This window comes from Bombina bombina, chromosome 5 (assembly GCF_027579735.1).
Source record: "Bombina bombina isolate aBomBom1 chromosome 5, aBomBom1.pri, whole genome shotgun sequence".
In the NCBI taxonomy this organism is placed as follows: Eukaryota; Metazoa; Chordata; class Amphibia; order Anura; family Bombinatoridae; genus Bombina; species Bombina bombina.
Window position 1 is genome coordinate 876664835 of NC_069503.1, and position 17736 is coordinate 876682570.

Below are 17736 nucleotides of genomic sequence, written 5' to 3' on the forward strand. Positions count from 1 at the left end.
TTTATTACCTGAATTATTTACCAATATTCTCATATGCTAGAGAGTTGTTGGCGAAGTGGATGAAACTGAAACTATCCTTATATGGAAGAATTATATCTATAAAGATGTCTTTACTTCCCAAACTACTATACTTATTCCGCTCTCTGCCGATAACACTACCACTCACGGAACTGCACAAACTTCAGAGGGACATTCTTCACTTTATATGGCAGGGCAAAAGGGCAAGGATTAATAAAAAAATCATGTGCACTGACAGGAAGGGGGGGGGGGGGGTAGGATTACCAAACCTAATCCCATACTATTATTCGGCCCGTATGGCGCAAACCTTAAAGTGGTTCCTCACCAGTAACATACCACAATGGGTTCATATTGAATCTAAGGCCCTAAACATTTTCCCAGTATCTAACTTATTATGGACCCCACATAACACTGTGCCACATAAAAAATATGAATACATTGCTATTCAACATACTATATACATATGGAAAAAAACAGAATTTATGTTTACCTGATAAATTACTTTCTCCAACGGTGTGTCCGGTCCACGGCGTCATCCTTACTTGTGGGATATTCTCTTCCCCAACAGGAAATGGCAAAGAGCCCAGCAAAGCTGGTCACATGATCCCTCCTAGGCTCCGCCTACCCCAGTCATTCGACCGACGTTAAGGAGGAATATTTGCATAGGAGAAACCATATGATACCGTGGTGACTGTAGTTAAAGAAAATAAATTATCAGACCTGATTAAAAAAAAACCAGGGCGGGCCGTGGACCGGACACACCGTTGGAGAAAGTAATTTATCAGGTAAACATAAATTCTGTTTTCTCCAACATAGGTGTGTCCGGTCCACGGCGTCATCCTTACTTGTGGGAACCAATACCAAAGCTTTAGGACACGGATGAAGGGAGGGAGCAAATCAGGTCACCTAAATGGAAGGCACCACGGCTTGCAAAACCTTTCTCCCAAAAATAGCCTCAGAAGAAGCAAAAGTATCAAACTTGTAAAATTTGGTAAAAGTGTGCAGTGAAGACCAAGTCGCTGCCCTACATATCTGATCAACAGAAGCCTCGTTCTTGAAGGCCCATGTGGAAGCCACAGCCCTAGTGGAATGAGCTGTGATTCTTTCAGGAGGCTGCCGTCCGGCAGTCACATAAGCCAATCTGATGATGCTTTTAATCCAAAAAGAGAGAGAGGTAGAAGTTGCTTTTTGACCTCTCCTTTTACCAGAATAAACAACAAACAAGGAAGATGTTTGTCTAAAATCCTTTGTAGCATCTAAATAGAATTTTAGAGCGCGAACAACATCCAAATTGTGCAACAAACGTTCCTTCTTCGAAACTGGTTTCGGACACAAAGAAGGTACGACTATCTCCTGGTTAATGTTTTTGTTAGAAACAACTTTTGGAAGAAAACCAGGTTTAGTACGTAAAACCACCTTATCTGCATGGAACACCAGATAAGGAGGAGAACACTGCAGAGCAGATAATTCTGAAACTCTTCTAGCAGAAGAAATTGCAACCAAAAACAAAACTTTCCAAGATAATAACTTAATATCAACGGAATGTAAGGGTTCAAACGGAACCCCCTGAAGAACTGAAAGAACTAAGTTGAGACTCCAAGGAGGAGTCAAAGGTTTGTAAACAGGCTTGATTCTAACCAGAGCCTGAACAAAGGCTTGAACATCTGGCACAGCTGCCAGCTTTTTGTGAAGTAACACAGACAAGGCAGAAATCTGTCCCTTCAAGGAACTTGCAGATAATCCTTTCTCCAATCCTTCTTGAAGAAAGGATAGAATCTTAGGAATCTTTACCTTGTCCCAAGGGAATCCTTTAGATTCACACCAACAGATATATTTTTTCCATATTTTGTGGTAAATTGTTCTAGTTACAGGCTTTCTGGCCTGAACAAGAGTATCAATAACAGAATCTGAGAACCCTCGTTTTGATAAGATCAAGCGTTCAATCTCCAAGCAGTCAGCTGGAGTGAGACCAGATTCGGATGTTCGAACGGACCTTGAACAAGAAGGTCTCGTCTCAAAGGTAGCTTCCATGGTGGAGCCGATGACATATTCACCAGATCTGCATACCAAGTCCTGCGTGGCCACGCAGGAGCTATCAAGATCACCGACGCCCTCTCTTGATTGATCCTGGCTACCAGCCTGGGGATGAGAGGAAACGGCGGGAATACATAAGCTAGTTTGAAGGTCCAAGGTGCTACTGTGCATCTACTAGAGTCGCCTTGGGATCCCTGGATCTGGACCCGTAGCAAGGAACCTTGAAGTTCTGACGAGAGGCCATCAGATCCATGTCTGGAATGCCCCACAGTTGAGTAATTTGGGCAAAGATTTCCGGATGGAGTTCCCACTCCCCCGGATGTAATGTCTGACGACTCAGAAAATCCGCTTCCCAATTTTCCACTCCTGGGATGTGGATTGCAGATAGGTGGCAGGAGTGAGTCTCCGCCCATTGAATGATTTTGGTCACTTCTTCCATCGCCAGGGAACTCCTTGTTCCCCCCTGATGGTTGATGTACGCAACAGTCGTCATGTTGTCTGATTGAAACCGTATGAACTTGGCCTTTGCTAGCTGAGGCCAAGCCTTGAGAGCATTGAATATCGCTCTCAGTTCCAGAATATTTATCGGTAGAAGAGATTCTTCCCGAGACCAAAGACCCTGAGCTTTCAGGGGTCCCCAGACCGCGCCCCCAGCCCATCAGACTGGCGTCGGTCGTGACAATGACCCACTCTGGTCTGCGGAAGGTCATCCCTTGTGACAGGTTGTCCAGGGACAGCCACCAACGGAGTGAGTCTCTGGTCCTCTGATTTACTTGTATCTTCGGAGACAAGTCTGTATAGTCCCCATTCCACTGACTGAGCATGCACAGTTGTAATGGTCTTAGATGAATGCGCGCAAAAGGAACTATGTCCATTGCCGCTACCATCAAACCTATTACTTCCATGCACTGCGCTATGGAAGGAAGAGGAACGGAATGAAGTGTTTGACAAGAGTTTAGAAGTTTTGTTTTTCTGGCCTCTGTCAAAAAAATCCTCATTTCTAAGGAGTCTATTATTGTTCCCAAGAAGGGAACCCTTGTCGACGGAGATAGAGAACTCTTTTCCACGTTCACTTTCCATCCGTGAGATCTGAGAAAGGCCAGGACTATGTCCGTGTGAGCCTTTGCTTGAGGAAGGGACGACGCTTGAATCAGAATGTCGTCCAAGTAAGGAACTACTGCAATGCCCCTTGGTCTTAGTACCGCTAGAAGGGACCCTAGTACCTTTGTGAAAATCCTTGGAGCAGTGGCTAATCCGAAAGGAAGCGCCACGAACTGGTAATGCTTGTCCAGGAATGCGAACCTTAGGAACCGATGATGTTCCTTGTGGATAGGAATATGTAGATACGCATCCTTTAAATCCACCGTGGTCATGAATTGACCTTCCTGGATGGAAGGAAGAATTGTTCGAATGGTTTCCATTTTGAACGATGGAACCTTGAGAAACTTGTTTAAGATCTTGAGATCTAAGATTGGTCTGAACGTTCTCTCTTTTTTGGGAACTATGAACAGATTGGAGTAGAACCCCATCCCTTGTTCTCCTAATGGAACAGGATGAATCACTCCCATTTTTAACAGGTCTTCTACACAATGTAAGAATGCCTGTCTCTTTATGTGGTCTGAAGACAATTGAGACCTGTGGAACCTCCCCCTTGGGGGAAGCCCCTTGAATTCCAGAAGATAACCTTGGGAGACTATTTCTAGTGCCCAAGGATCCAGAACATCTCTTGCCCAAGCCTGAGCAAAGAGAGAGAGTCTGCCCCCCACCAGATCCGGTCCCGGATCGGGGGCCAACATTTCATGCTGTCTTGGTAGCAGTGGCAGGTTTCTTGGCCTGCTTTCCCTTGTTCCAGCCTTGCATTGGTCTCCAGGCTGGCTTGGCTTGAGAAGTATTACCCTCTTGCTTAGAGGACGTAGCACTTGGGGCTGGTCCGTTTCTACGAAAGGGACGAAAATTAGGTTTATTTTTGGCCTTGAAAGACCTATCCTGAGGAAGGGCGTGGCCCTTACCCCCAGTGATATCAGAGATAATCTCTTTCAAGTCAGGGCCAAACAGCGTTTTCCCCTTGAAAGGAATGTTAAGTAGTTTGTTCTTGGAAGACGCATCCGCTGACCAAGATTTCAACCAAAGCGCTCTGCGCGCCACAATAGCAAACCCAGAATTTTTCGCCGCTAACCTAGCCAATTGCAAGGTGGCGTCTAGGGTGAAAAAATTGGCCAATTTGAGAGCACGGATTCTGTCCATAATCTCCTCATAAGGAGGAGAATCACTATCGATCGCCTTTACTAGCTCATTGAACCAGAAACACGCGGCTGTAGTGACAGGGACAATGCATGAAATTGGTTGTAGAAGGTAACCTTGCTGAACAAACATCTTTTTAAGCAAACCTTCTAATTTTTTATCCATAGGATCTTTGAAAGCACAACTATCTTCTATGGGTATAGTGGTGCGTTTGTTTAAAGTAGAAACCGCTCCCTCGACCTTGGGGACTGTCTGCCATAAGTCCTTTCTGGGGTCGACCATAGGAAACAATTTTTTAAATATGGGGGGAGGGACGAAAGGTATACCGGGCCTTTCCCATTCTTTATTTACAATGTCCGCCACCCGCTTGGGTATAGGAAAAGCTTCTGGGAGCCCCGGGACCTCTAGGAACTTGTCCATTTTACATAGTTTCTCTGGGATGATCAAATTCTCACAATCATCCAGAGTGGATAATACCTCCTTAAGCAGAGCGCGGAGATGTTCCAACTTAAATTTAAATGTAATCACATCGGGTTCAGCTTGTTGAGAAATTTTCCCTGAATCTGAAATTTCTCCCTCAGACAAAACCTCCCTGGCCCCCTCAGACTGGTGTAGGGGCATTTCAGAACCATTATCATCAGCGTCCTCATGCTCTTCAGTATCTAAAACAGAGCAGTCGCGCTTGCGCTGATAAGTGGGCATTTTGGCTAAAATGTTTTTGATAGAATTATCCATTACAGCCGTTAATTGTTGCATAGTAAGGAGTATTGGCGCGCTAGATGTACTAGGGGCCTCCTGAGTGGGCAAGAATGGTGTAGACGAAGGAGGGAATGATGCAGTACCATGCTTACTCCCCTCACTTGAGGAATCATCTTGGGCATCATTTTCAGTGTCACATAAATCACATCTATTTAAATGAGAAGGAACCTTGGCTTCCCCACATTCAGAACACAGTCTATCTGGTAGTTCAGACATGTTAAACAGGCATAAACTTGATAACAAAGTACAAAAAACGTTTTAAAATAAAACCGTTACTGTCACTTTAAATTTTAAACTGAACACACTTTATTACTGCAATTGCGAAAAAGTATGAAGGAATTGTTCAAAATTCACCAAAATTTCACCACAGTGTCTTAAAGCCTTAAAAGTATTGCACACCAAATTTGGAAGCTTTAACCCTTAAAATAACGGAACCGGAGCCGTTTTTATCTTTAACCCCTTTACAGTCCCTGGTATCTGCTTTGCTGAGACCCAACCAAGCCCAAAGGGGAATACGATACCAAATGACGCCTTCAGAAAGTCTTTTCTATGTATCAGAGCTCCTCACACATGCGACTGCATGTCATGCTTCTCAAAAACAAGTGCGCAATACCGGCGCGAAAATGAGGCTCTGCCTATGATTAGGGAAAGCCCCTAGAGAATAAGGTGTCTAAAACAGTGCCTGCCGATATTATTTTACAAAAATACCCAGATTAAATGATTCCTCAAGGCTAAATATGTGTATATATGAATCGATTTAGCCCAGAAAATGTCTACAGTCTTAATAAGCCCTTGTGAAGCCCTTATTTACTGTCTGAATAAAAATGGCTTACCGGATCCCATAGGGAAAATGACAGCTTCCAGCATTACATCGTCTTGTTAGAATGTGTCATACCTCAAGCAGCAAAAGACTGCTCACTGTTCCCCCCAACTGAAGTTAATTCCTCTCAACAGTCCTGTGTGGAACAGCCATGGATTTTAGTAACGGTTGCTAAAATCATTTTCCTCTTACAAACAGAAATCTTCATCTCTTTTCTGTTTCAGAGTAAATAGTACATACCAGCACTATTTTAAAATAAACTCTTGATTGAATAAAAAAACTACAGTTAAACACTAAAAAACTCTAAGCCATCTCCGTGGAGATGTTGCCTGTACAACGGCAAAGAGAATGACTGGGGTAGGCGGAGCCTAGGAGGGATCATGTGACCAGCTTTGCTGGGCTCTTTGCCATTTCCTGTTGGGGAAGAGAATATCCCACAAGTAAGGATGACGCCGTGGACCGGACACACCTATGTTGGAGAAACTAAATTTAAAATTTCCTCTACTCATTAAGAAATCGAAAATAACCCCTCTGATAACTCCACATTCTCTTATTGATACAGCTACACAACAGAAATGGAGCAACAGGGGGTTATATAGGATAGCAGATGCATATAAAGAAGGGTCACTGATGACCTATGATCAATACCAAGCCCTTGACCCTGAGGATAAACATATTTGGTACCATTACCTACAACTAAAATCTAGGGTTCAACAGATAATGGGTAGTGAAAAATCCCCACCCTGCACTACACTTGAAACATTAGGTCTATCGACCCAACATATAAGGGGAGGCATCTCAACCCTATACAAAATCTTTAACCGGCCACCGAAAGCTGACAAATCTCACCTCATGTTAAAATGGGAACAGGACACGGGGAAAACGTGGTCAGTCGAACAGTGGACAGAGAACCTTATGGGTGGGTTATCATTCTCACAAAACGCAACACTCAAGGAAAATTTTATCAAAGTGGCCTTTAGGTGGTACCTTTATCCGGCTAGATCGGGAGGGGGGAATGACCCACTAACTAAATTGTGTTACAGAGGGTGTGGAGAAACAGGGACCTACTCTCACATGTGGTGGAGTTGTAGATACGCAAAGGAAATCTGGGATCATACCTCCAACCTCATTAGCGAGATCTTTCAGAAGAGGGTGACTTTAACTATGGAACAGGCCTTACTCCACTTCCCGATTGGGGAATTCACCAAACATAACAACAGACTAGTTATGTGGATTTGCACTATAGTTAGGTTGAGTGTTGCCCAATTTTGGAAGAGTGCCCCACCCAGTTTTGATAGGGTAAAGCAAAAAATATCTTACCACTTCGAGAAAGCAACCGCAGTAGCTGAAACCCTAAATAATAGGGAAGCATTCTTGTTGCAATGGGAACCTTACATTCACTACTATGAGGCCTCCAAAAGGGGGGGGGAGAGCAGGAAATGCGGAAAGGCGGATCATGCCATAAATAGAGAGCAATAAAAGATATAAAAGTGTTTTTCTCTTTATTTTTCTTTTATTTTTATATTTAACTACTTTACAAGTGAGAGTTGAGCATAAGTAATGTTGGATTCATTAGACTACTATTTGTTTTGTTTTATGTATGTATGTACAAAAACCTAAATAATAATATTTCAAAATAAAAATAGGGGAATGGGAGAACGGGATACCCGGTTTTTCCCATTCCCGTGTAACAATTTCCTGAAACTCTCTTGGGAACCGGAAAAACATCTGAGTAAGAAGGGACCTCTAAGTACTTGTCCATTTTACTTAATTTCTCTGTTGGGACCACAATAGAGTCACAGTCGTCCAGAGTCAATAAAACCTCTCGCAGCAAAAAGCGGAGATGTTCAAGTTTAAATCTGAAGGACATGACGTCCGACTATGTCGGGGGTAATGCACTTCCTGAGTCAGACAGTTCCCCCTCAGACAGGGCCTCCCTACCCCCCAAATCAGAGCCCTGGGAAGGTATATCGGAGATAGCATCAAAGTATCAGAAGTCGCAGGGACTACATGAGTCTCTGTCCTGCTGCATTTGCCTTGTAACACTGGCAACTTAGATAAAACTTCTGTAAGAGTGGATGACATAACTGCAGCCACTGCAGCCATATCCTGCAGAGTGAAAGAATCAGACGCAGTTGAAGAACAAGGCGTCGCATGAGTGAGTGGTAATAGCTGTGACGCTTGGGGAGAAAGCTGCGGCATATTCTGAACCTCTTCAGCAGAATCCTGAGCATCATCCGCTATAGACAAACTCTTATTAAAGAAAATGTGATCTCTGAACTGCAAAGTCCTTTCCATACAAGAAGGACAAAAAGTAACAGGGGGCTCCACATTTGCATTTAAACATAATGAACATGTTACACTTTGAAGATCCATAATCTTATTTAGAATGATTATGGTACTATAAGTATACTCTTCAAAACAAAGTACAGCTTGGTCTCCTTTAATTTTGAATATGTATAACCCTGATTGAAATAAACCAATGCGGTGAATCCTATGTATACTTAACAGCAAAAAAAACAGTACCGTGTGAAACAATCGAGAAATAACTTTAGCCACCAGTGTACTTGTAACAGCGCTACTGTGGCGCCTAACTGCCCCCACGATACTGACACAGAAATTAAACAAACTCCCTGACATTTCTGACCGAATGCTTTAAAATACAACCATGCAGTCCAAACAAGCGCCTAGAGTTAACGTCCTCAGTCGAACTCCTCAAAGACAAGTGCGTGGCGTCTGAAACGCAAACGAAGTCCCGCCCCTTGTGGGCGGCAATCAGAGGAAAAGCTCGCTGCACATAAAGAATGGCCGCGCGTCTAAAAATACCCTCACAACGATCGCTTGATCGGTAGTGCACAAAGGCAACACAAACACACATTGACCCAAGCAATAAAGATTGAGTCATCACAGAGTCTTTCCATGTAACCCCCAGTGTCATTATAAACAGCCACTAATGAGCGCAGTAACAGGAGCCTGTACTAGTTTCTTAGCCCCACTATGTGACTTTGTACCAAACAAACTGCAAACTCCCATTACTCCAGAGTTCAGTTTAACAAGCAGTAAATACCAGATACAGCCCACCTTCTGAGTTAAATATTTTTTCCCAGAGTCAAACAGCTGCACGTACCTGGAAGCTGGTCAACAACTTAATTAGTCCCACAACCAAGAGGTCCTGCAGTTCCCTCCGGTAGAGCTGTGGAGACATACAGGGTCTTAGTTACCACATGCTAAGACCATTATCTGAAAGGCAGCACACATCATGGGAGGCACAGAGAGAATAGATCCCTCCAGTTTCCATTGCTTTGAAGCCACCAGATGTTTCTCTTTTGTTAACTGAAGAGACGGATCTGGTCTAGGCTACACCCTAACAAAATAGTACACTTAGGCACTACAGAAAAAATAATAAACTCTTGATTGAAGAATCTATACTAACACCTCACTTTACCTCTTCCTATCACTAACACAGGCAAAGAGAATGACTGGAGTGGGAGGGAAGCAAGGAGCTATATATACAGCTCTGCTGTGGTGCTCTTTGCCTCCTCCTGCTGACCAGGAGGCGTAATCCCATAAGTAAGGATGAAATCCGTGGACTCTTCCGTAGGAATAGTAGTACGTTTAGCAAGAGTAGAGATAGCCCCATCAACCTTGGGGATCTTTCCCCAAAACTCCAATCTAACTTCTGGCAAAGGATACAATTTTTTTAAATCTTGAAGAAGGAATAAAAGAAGTACCAGGCTTATTCCATTCCTTAGAAATCATATCAAAAATAGCATCAAGAACTGGAAAAACCTCTGGAATAACCACAGGAGGTATATAAACAGAATTTAAACGTTTACTAGTTTTAATATCAAGAGGACTAGGTTTCCTCCATATCCAATGTAATCAACACTTCTTTTAACAAAGAACAAATATACTCCAATTTGAATAAATAAGAGGATTTGTGAGTGTCAATATCTGAGGCAGGATCTTCTGAATCAGATAGATCCTCATCAGAGAAGGATAATTCTGTATGTTGCCGGTTATTTGAAATTTCATCAACCTTTTGAGAAGTTTAAAAAGAACTTTTACGTTTATTAGAAGGCGGAATAGCAGACAAATCCTTCTGAATAGAATCAGAAATACATTCTTTTAAATTTACAGGTATATCTTTGTGCATTAGATGTTGAGGGAACAGCAACAGGTAATGAACTACTACTGATGGATACATTCTCTGCATATAAAAGTTTATCATGACAACTATTACAAACCACAGCTGGAGATATAACCTCCACAAGTTTACAACAAATGCACATAGCTTTGGTAGAACTGTTATCAGGCCGTAGGGTTCCAACAGTGATTTCGGAGACAGGATCAGATTGAGACATCTTGCAAATGTAAGAGACAAAAACAACATAAAAAGCAAAATTATCGGGGGGGGGCGGAGCCTAGCAGCCCAGGATAATGGCCGCACATTGAGACGGCTCTGCAGACCGGAAAGTTGCCGAGGCACAATATGACCCACTACTAAACAACATTCACTTGAGATTGGAGGGGGAAGCAGTACAACGAGGCCGGAAGGCAGGGCTACAAATTGGAAATGTTGATCCAAAAAAAGCAAACCTCAGGAACTTGAAAAGTTCCCTGTGGATAGTCACATGAAGATACACATCCTTTAGGTCTATAATGGTCATAAACTGACCCTCCTGAACTAGAGGGAGAATAAACCGAATAGTCTCTACTTTGAAGGACGGGACCTTGAGAAACTTGTTGAGAGACTTTAAGTCTAGAATGGGTCGAAAAGTTCCCTCCTTTTTGGGAACTACAAAAAGATTTGAATAAAATCACTGACCCTGTTATGCTAGAGGAACTGGGATAATCACTTCTAGAGAGGTCAAATCTCTTACAGTTTAAGAAGGCCTCTCCCTTTACCTGGTTTACAGATAGGAATCTGTCCCTGGGGGGAAAAGACTTGAATCCTATCCTGTATCCCTGGGAGACTACATCCACAAATCCAAGCCTGCTGAAAAAAGGAAAGCCTGCCCCCTACCTGATCCAGAACTGTATCGGGTGCGCCCCCTTCATGCTGACTTAGCCTAGCGGAAGGCTTTCTGGATTGCTTACCCTTGTTCCAGGGCTGGCTAGCTCTCAAAAAAGTCTTGGCTTGATCAGATTAAGAAGACCAGAAAGATCTCTGTCCCTTAAAGTTATGAAAGGAATGGAAATTAGAGGTCTGACGACCCTTGGGTCTATTCTTCTTATCCTGTGGTTAAAAAAAAACTCACTTTCCACCAGTAACCGTGAAAATGATCTCTGCCAGACCAGGACCAAATAAAGTGTTACCCTTAAAAGGTAGAGACAGAAGCTTGGATTTAGAAGTCACATCCGCAAGACCAAGACTTTAACCTGGAAATCTTGGCTCCCAACCTAACAACTTGCATACTGGCATCACAGATAAAAGTATTAGCCAGCTTTAGAGCCTTGATCATATCCTGGATCTTCTTTAAAGTAGTCTCCTATGAATATAGATCAGACAAAGAGTCACACCAATAAGAGGCTGTACCAGCAACTGTCGCAATACTAGCAACTGGTTTCCACTGCAAAACCTGATGAAGAAACATCTTTCTTAAATAACCCTCCAGTTTGTTATCCATAGGGTCTCTAAAAGAGGAACTATCTCTGGGCTAAGGTAGATATAGCGCCCTCTACTCTAGGGGCAGTGCGCCACAGATCTCGCACTGAATCAGCCACAGAAAACATCCTTTAAAACACAGGAGATGGGTTAAAAGGAACACCCGGCTTCTCCCATTCCTGAGATACAATGTCCGACATGCGATCTGGAACAGGAAAAACCTCAACAGATTTAGGTTTGAAATAAAAAAAAATCTATTCAGTTTATTAGCCCTTGTTAGGAGCCTCTGCAACAGTTTCATTCAAAGTAGCTAAAACCTCCTTAAAAAGTAAACAAAGATGTTCCAGTTTAAATCTAAATTTAACCTCCTCAGAATCTATTGTACTAGGAACTGCAGATTCTGAATCAGAGATCTCGCCCTCAGAAGCTGCAGAGGAATGATCCTTGCTAGATAACTGAGAAAGAATAACCAAATCAGTCTTGGCAGAATCAGAACCCATAAAAAGGTCTTTGATTTCCTCTTCCATTTACCAGAACTAGGTAAAGCACAGCAAAATCTTTAGCCAAGCAAACACTCCCAGAGACTGACTGAGAGGAACCACAGGGCACTGCATGTGAATCTGTCAAAGACTGGGACATGTTAAAAGAAGGCTGAGACAACCCCTGAACAGCATTATCCTGAGAAAAAGAAGGTTTAGGTAAGAATCCTTATCCTTAGATAATAAAATCCTATTAAGGCAAGGAGAAAAAATTGCACAGGAGGAATAACCTGGGCATCTGTACAATACAAAGAAAGAGTGGGATCGGCTTCCATAGTAAATAAAATAGACCTGTATTTCCCTTATACTTTAATTTCAAAATAAAAAATTAGAATCAAATTCTAAGCATAGATAAATAATTATTTAAACCGGCACCTCTACACCCCAGCTATGCTGGAGAACCTCACTGAACCGGTAACCAGGAATCCAATCCACACCAGCAGATAAATCCTGTTCAAACTGCAGATCCTAGAAAGCTGCAAAAATCAGAGATAAGCGACAGGCAGTAAAAATGATCTAATGCTAGAAAATCCAGTCTGTCTCCTTAAAAATCCGGTTTCCAACCAGCCGGCTAGAAACAAATTGTTTAGCACTCAGGAAGTAACAGTGCGGTCACATGATCACAAATTCAAAAGTTAGGTGCGGTCCAACAATTTTCTTAAAGAGATATTACCCAAACTAAATAAAAGGTAAACTTGTGGCAAACAAATCCCCATAACCAAAAAAAAAAAAACCTTCACATGACAGAACAGTGCCCTGAACTGCTGCCCAATAAATCCTCAACCTTTAAAAGGCATATTCAGTCCCATAAGGATCCACCTTGTTCTCTAAGTATCGTTTGTTTGTTTTTTTGTTTTTTTTTAAAAACAAGGAACTCCTAAGTGCTGCATCCTTCTCACCTAGAGGTAAAAGCACTTACCTGTGGATCCTCTGTAGGGCAGGTACAGCAAACAGGTGTGACAGAATCCTAACTGGCATAAACCTGTAGATAAAGAAAAAACAGTAACAAAAGTAACAAACCCTTGTTTTCTATATAGGGGTAGCACAAATGTGCCACCTCTCTGTCTTCCAACTGCAAAAAGCCACCATTACTCTTACTAAAGAGAATTACATGGACACAGCATAACTCCAATCCTTGCATGCAGGGAAAAGTACCCATTAAAGGATTAACAACTTGATTTCTTCAGACACCTTCTTCGCACATAACCTACAGTGTTACACAGGCATGACTGGGGATTGTGGGTATTGGAAGGATACTTGAAGCTTTGCTTGGGGTGTTCTTTTGCCTCCACCTGGTGGCATGGAGTTGAATTCACACTAGTAATTGAATTGATTTGTGGACTCTCCATGCCATTGAAAAGAAAGAGAAAATCTTGACCATATTTTTCAGACTAAACAGTAATAGAGGGCTATAATTTACTATCAGGGCTAATTAGTACCTGTAGAACTTTAGCAAGCAGGGTTAGAACTGCCATTTTGCTTTCTGGAGAGGAGTCTTCTGTCCACCAGCTCTCAAGTCTCATCCAGTTTTGAAGTATAGCATTTACCAACTTAATGCCTTGTTGCTTTCGAACAGTACGCTGTTTAAAACTTTGATCCAACATACCATTTAGAACACAGCTCACCTTCATGCAAAACAAACAAAACAAATAAATAAATGTTAATGCACAAACATCAATTAATATGTAGCAGTAAGTTAAAAGGAACAGACTACCAAAGCCAGACCTCCTCAGAAACAAATAGCTGTGCAGACTGATTTTACTTATCTAGAGTAGGACGTTTAAGCCTTCATGACACTCTGGGCTTATTTCTAGAAATATATTTTAGCTTTTAATCCTTAAAAGTTAAAACAGACATCAGTACCATTTTAGGATTCTCCGTTGCTGATTTTAGCAGCTGCAATACAACCTTGTCCAAGTTGTTCAACAGTTCTGTGTTTATTGTTTCAGAAAACAAACTGTAGAAATATTCTCCATGAGAGAAATTGATGAAATTTCTCTGCGATGTTCCAGACAAGGGTACAGACAAGACCACACTATTGAGCAGGAGGCTCACAAGTTCTTCACACTATGGGGAAAAAATATCTAATATAAGTGCCAGCATGACTGAAGTGCACATTTAACACCTAGACAATTCTAACAATATTTCCAGGACTTAGTGTGAAGTCAAGACCTATATAGCGTAACATGTAAAACTGGCTGAAATATTGGTTCTCTTCCCTTGGGGAAAATAGTCAAGCTGCCAAATCCAGCTCATTTTTGTATATTTGCTGTGCAAGTCAATATACTATTTTACATATTGGAAGATATGTATATGCTGTATTTTTGGCACATAAGATGCACTGCAATATAAGTAATTTTTATACAAGATAAATGCAAGTGAATTAATCTGAAATATATATATAAATAAAGATAAAAAAAGTCTTATTCAAACAAAAATTTAATTAGATTGAAAGTATGAAGTATGTGTCGTGCTTGTGAATCAGGACAACATTTTGTTAAGGAACTCTGTCCCATACAGAATTTTCACACCAACAACATAAGAATAAGTTAATAAAATTATTAAAACACTAAATCTCTATATAAAGTAAATAGGGTTGTTTATAGGATAATGCGTACAAATTCCAAAATTTTTAATTAATGAAAATTGTTATAAAAAAATCCAGTGATCTAAATTACACTGAGAAGTAACAATGATGCTAATTGGTAAAAAGCAATTATTAGCAGAATCAAACTGACATTACTTGTGTGTGGTTGCTCTGGAACAGAAACTTATACACCCCTGTACTTATGTTTTCTGCCACATGTGTCCCTTCCTAGTTTCCCATACGAGGTAAGAAATAGTATCCTATTTAGGGACCCATAAGGGCTTGTTGCATATACAATATAAAACAAGCTCATTTTCACCACTTTAGAGGAACCCAGACTTTAAACCAGGCATGAAAACCTCCAAGTTTAAGCTGTGGGATACCAAGGGCATAACATTTGTTTCACATATTTTAAAGGGACAGTCTACACTCAATACTTATTCTTTATTACATACCAGACAAGCCTCTTGCAACGGGTTCCTAATCTATAAAGCTACTAAGAAGTAAATGAAACATTTAAATAATCATTTATTTCAGCAGAAAATGTCTGACAAGCTCTGCCCACAGCTTTATTCTTGGTCATTTAGCTGGGGGGTTTTTGTATGACAGTTTAGCAGTGAAGTTTAATATTTTCAGTTAGCTATTTCAAATTGCACATGCACGTAAGAGTAGGAAAACTTGTTTAAAATTTGCTCACAGGGCATATATTTTTCCTGAAATGAGGACTAAATGAGTCCCAAGTGTAAAAGAAGTTTGTGTTAAATGCTCCATAGATTCCCTGGATGCGGTTCACATTCTCTGGGATTGCCTTAAATTAAAATGGTTCTGGGAAAAGATTAAAGGGATAGTCTGGTCAAAATTAAACTTTCATGATTCAGATAAAGCATGCAATTTTAAGCAACTTTTTAATTTACTCTCTTAATTAATTTTTGTCCGTTCTCTTGGTATTGGCAAGGTATTGCTGAGTGGCTTTGGATAAACTACATATGTATCAGATAATTAAATATTTCATTTTAGCTAATGTCTACATTGTGATATTAATTGATTTGGCTATAGCCACAGTAGACCACCCCCACCTCACTGCTTAAGACATCTAAGAGTTCAAAAGAGAACATTTGTCTCGTTAGTTCAGCACAGACCCCTGGGGGATGGTGACAAGATTCTGTACTTTAGTTGAGAAACACAAGCAGAATCTTGAGGATGTGGTAATTAACACAGGCATGTTGATAAACAAATGATTAATCACTGAGCCAACTAAATACACAGATATCCGAACGTAGCGTCTCTATCGAATGACAAAGAAAATCTATTAAAACCATAAGATTGAAACTTTAAAACTTAATTACTTGTGTCTGATTTTCAAATATTCCATTTATACTCAGACTGTATAAATAAATGCATATTTATTGATCTGGGAGATGTGTCTAACACATAAGATACCTTTAAATCTAAAGTGAATATGTAACTGTCTATTTAAAATGTTTAACCAACTTATTTCAGAATAAATAACATTCACCTAGATTACGAGTCTTGCGTTAGCCTTAAAAAGCAGCGTTGAGGGGTCCCGACGCTGCTTTTTAACGCCCGCTGGTATTACGAGTCAGGCAGGAGCGGGTCTACCGCTCACTTTTTTCCGCAATTTTAGCAAACCGCAAATCCCCTTACGTCAATTGCGTACCCTATCATTTTAATTGGATTTGCCTAACGCCGGTATTACGATCGCCTGAAAAAGTGAGCGGTAGACCCTCTCCTGTCCAGACTCCTATCGCATATAAAAGTCAGTAGTTAAGAGTTTTATGGGCTAACGCCATAACATAAAGCTCTTAACTAAAATGCTACAAAATACACTAACACCCATAAACTACCTATTAACCCCTAAACCGAGACCACCCCCCCACATCGCAAACACTATAATAAAATTATTTAACCCCTAATCTGCCGACCAGACACCGCCACCACTTTAATAAATGTATTAACCCCTAAACCGTCGCACTCCCTCCTCACAAAAAGTAGTTAAATTTTATTAACCCCTAATCTGCCGCCCCCAACGTCGCCGCTACTATATTAAATTTATTAACCCCTAAATCTAAATCTAACCCCCCTAACTTAAAAATAATTGAATTAAAACAAAATTAAATTACTACTATTAAATAAATTAATCCTATTTAAAACTAAATACCTATAAAATAAACCCTAAGGGGCGGAGTCTGACAGGGCTCCAAGATGGATGCCTTAGCTTAGAGCTCTGTATACCAGAACAGGGAGATCAGCCACTACTCCTCTCCATCAATGATCCGAAGGGTACATCTCAGCTCAAAAGTTATGTGAAGCTGCTGGGAACACCACAGGGGCTGAAACTGCAGAAAACAGGCTGTGGATAACTGTCATCATCAGCCAGACCATCATCCACCCTGTGGGAAAGGGCTCAGTCGTGAGTAATGGCCATATAGATCTGGTCAAACCTTTACAGACCTGAAAAAACATTAGATGATGCAGCACAGACATGGAGCCTAACACACATTGCCACACTATAAAATACTGTCCAGGACATTAATCTTTAAGACAGAAACCTTCAGGTCCAAATTACAAATCCTGGAAATCACTAAGTTATTAGAAATCTCCCATGTGGCTAGATAAAGCCTGAGAACACAATTGCATCTTCGGAAGAACTAGCTTCTTAAAAGTGCAAAGAATGAGATCTGTACTACCACTTTTTTAGAGGTGAACAAATTGCAATATTCCTACTCCCCTCTCAACATTCTACATGAAGGGTCTTGTATTTGGGAAACTATATTGTTTTGTAAACTGGGACATGTTTTTTGAATGTAGTTGAAAATCAGTTCATAGAGATACACCTATTCCTATACAACAGCGCCACCTGCTGGATGATTACGAAAGCACACCCAAAAGGACTTTTTCTATTAAAACCTCAGAAGATTAAATATATCAATACTCCCACTATTACTGGAGTAATATTTTCTAGGGAATTAACCCTACTTCCTGAGACTATTTTAGAGCATTAACATGGCCTCTAAGAAACCAAATAAATCAGACAAACCAGAGAAATCTGCATCTGTCAACTCATATTTTAAACCATCCCAGGGAGATAAAAACCCAGATGCCAACAAAG

At 41.0% G+C, this 17736-nt stretch overlaps 1 protein-coding gene across 1 annotated transcript in view; it reads right to left on the reverse strand.

Moving 5' to 3' along the window:
* The window catches only part of PRKDC (protein kinase, DNA-activated, catalytic subunit), a 2064551-nt gene that overhangs the window by 1027156 nt on the left and 1019659 nt on the right, over positions 1 to 17736 (reverse strand). Inside the window, 2 exon segments of the mRNA XM_053715028.1 lie at positions 13459 to 13644; positions 13883 to 14086. Coding sequence (XP_053571003.1) covers positions 13459 to 13644; positions 13883 to 14086 — 390 coding nt within the window.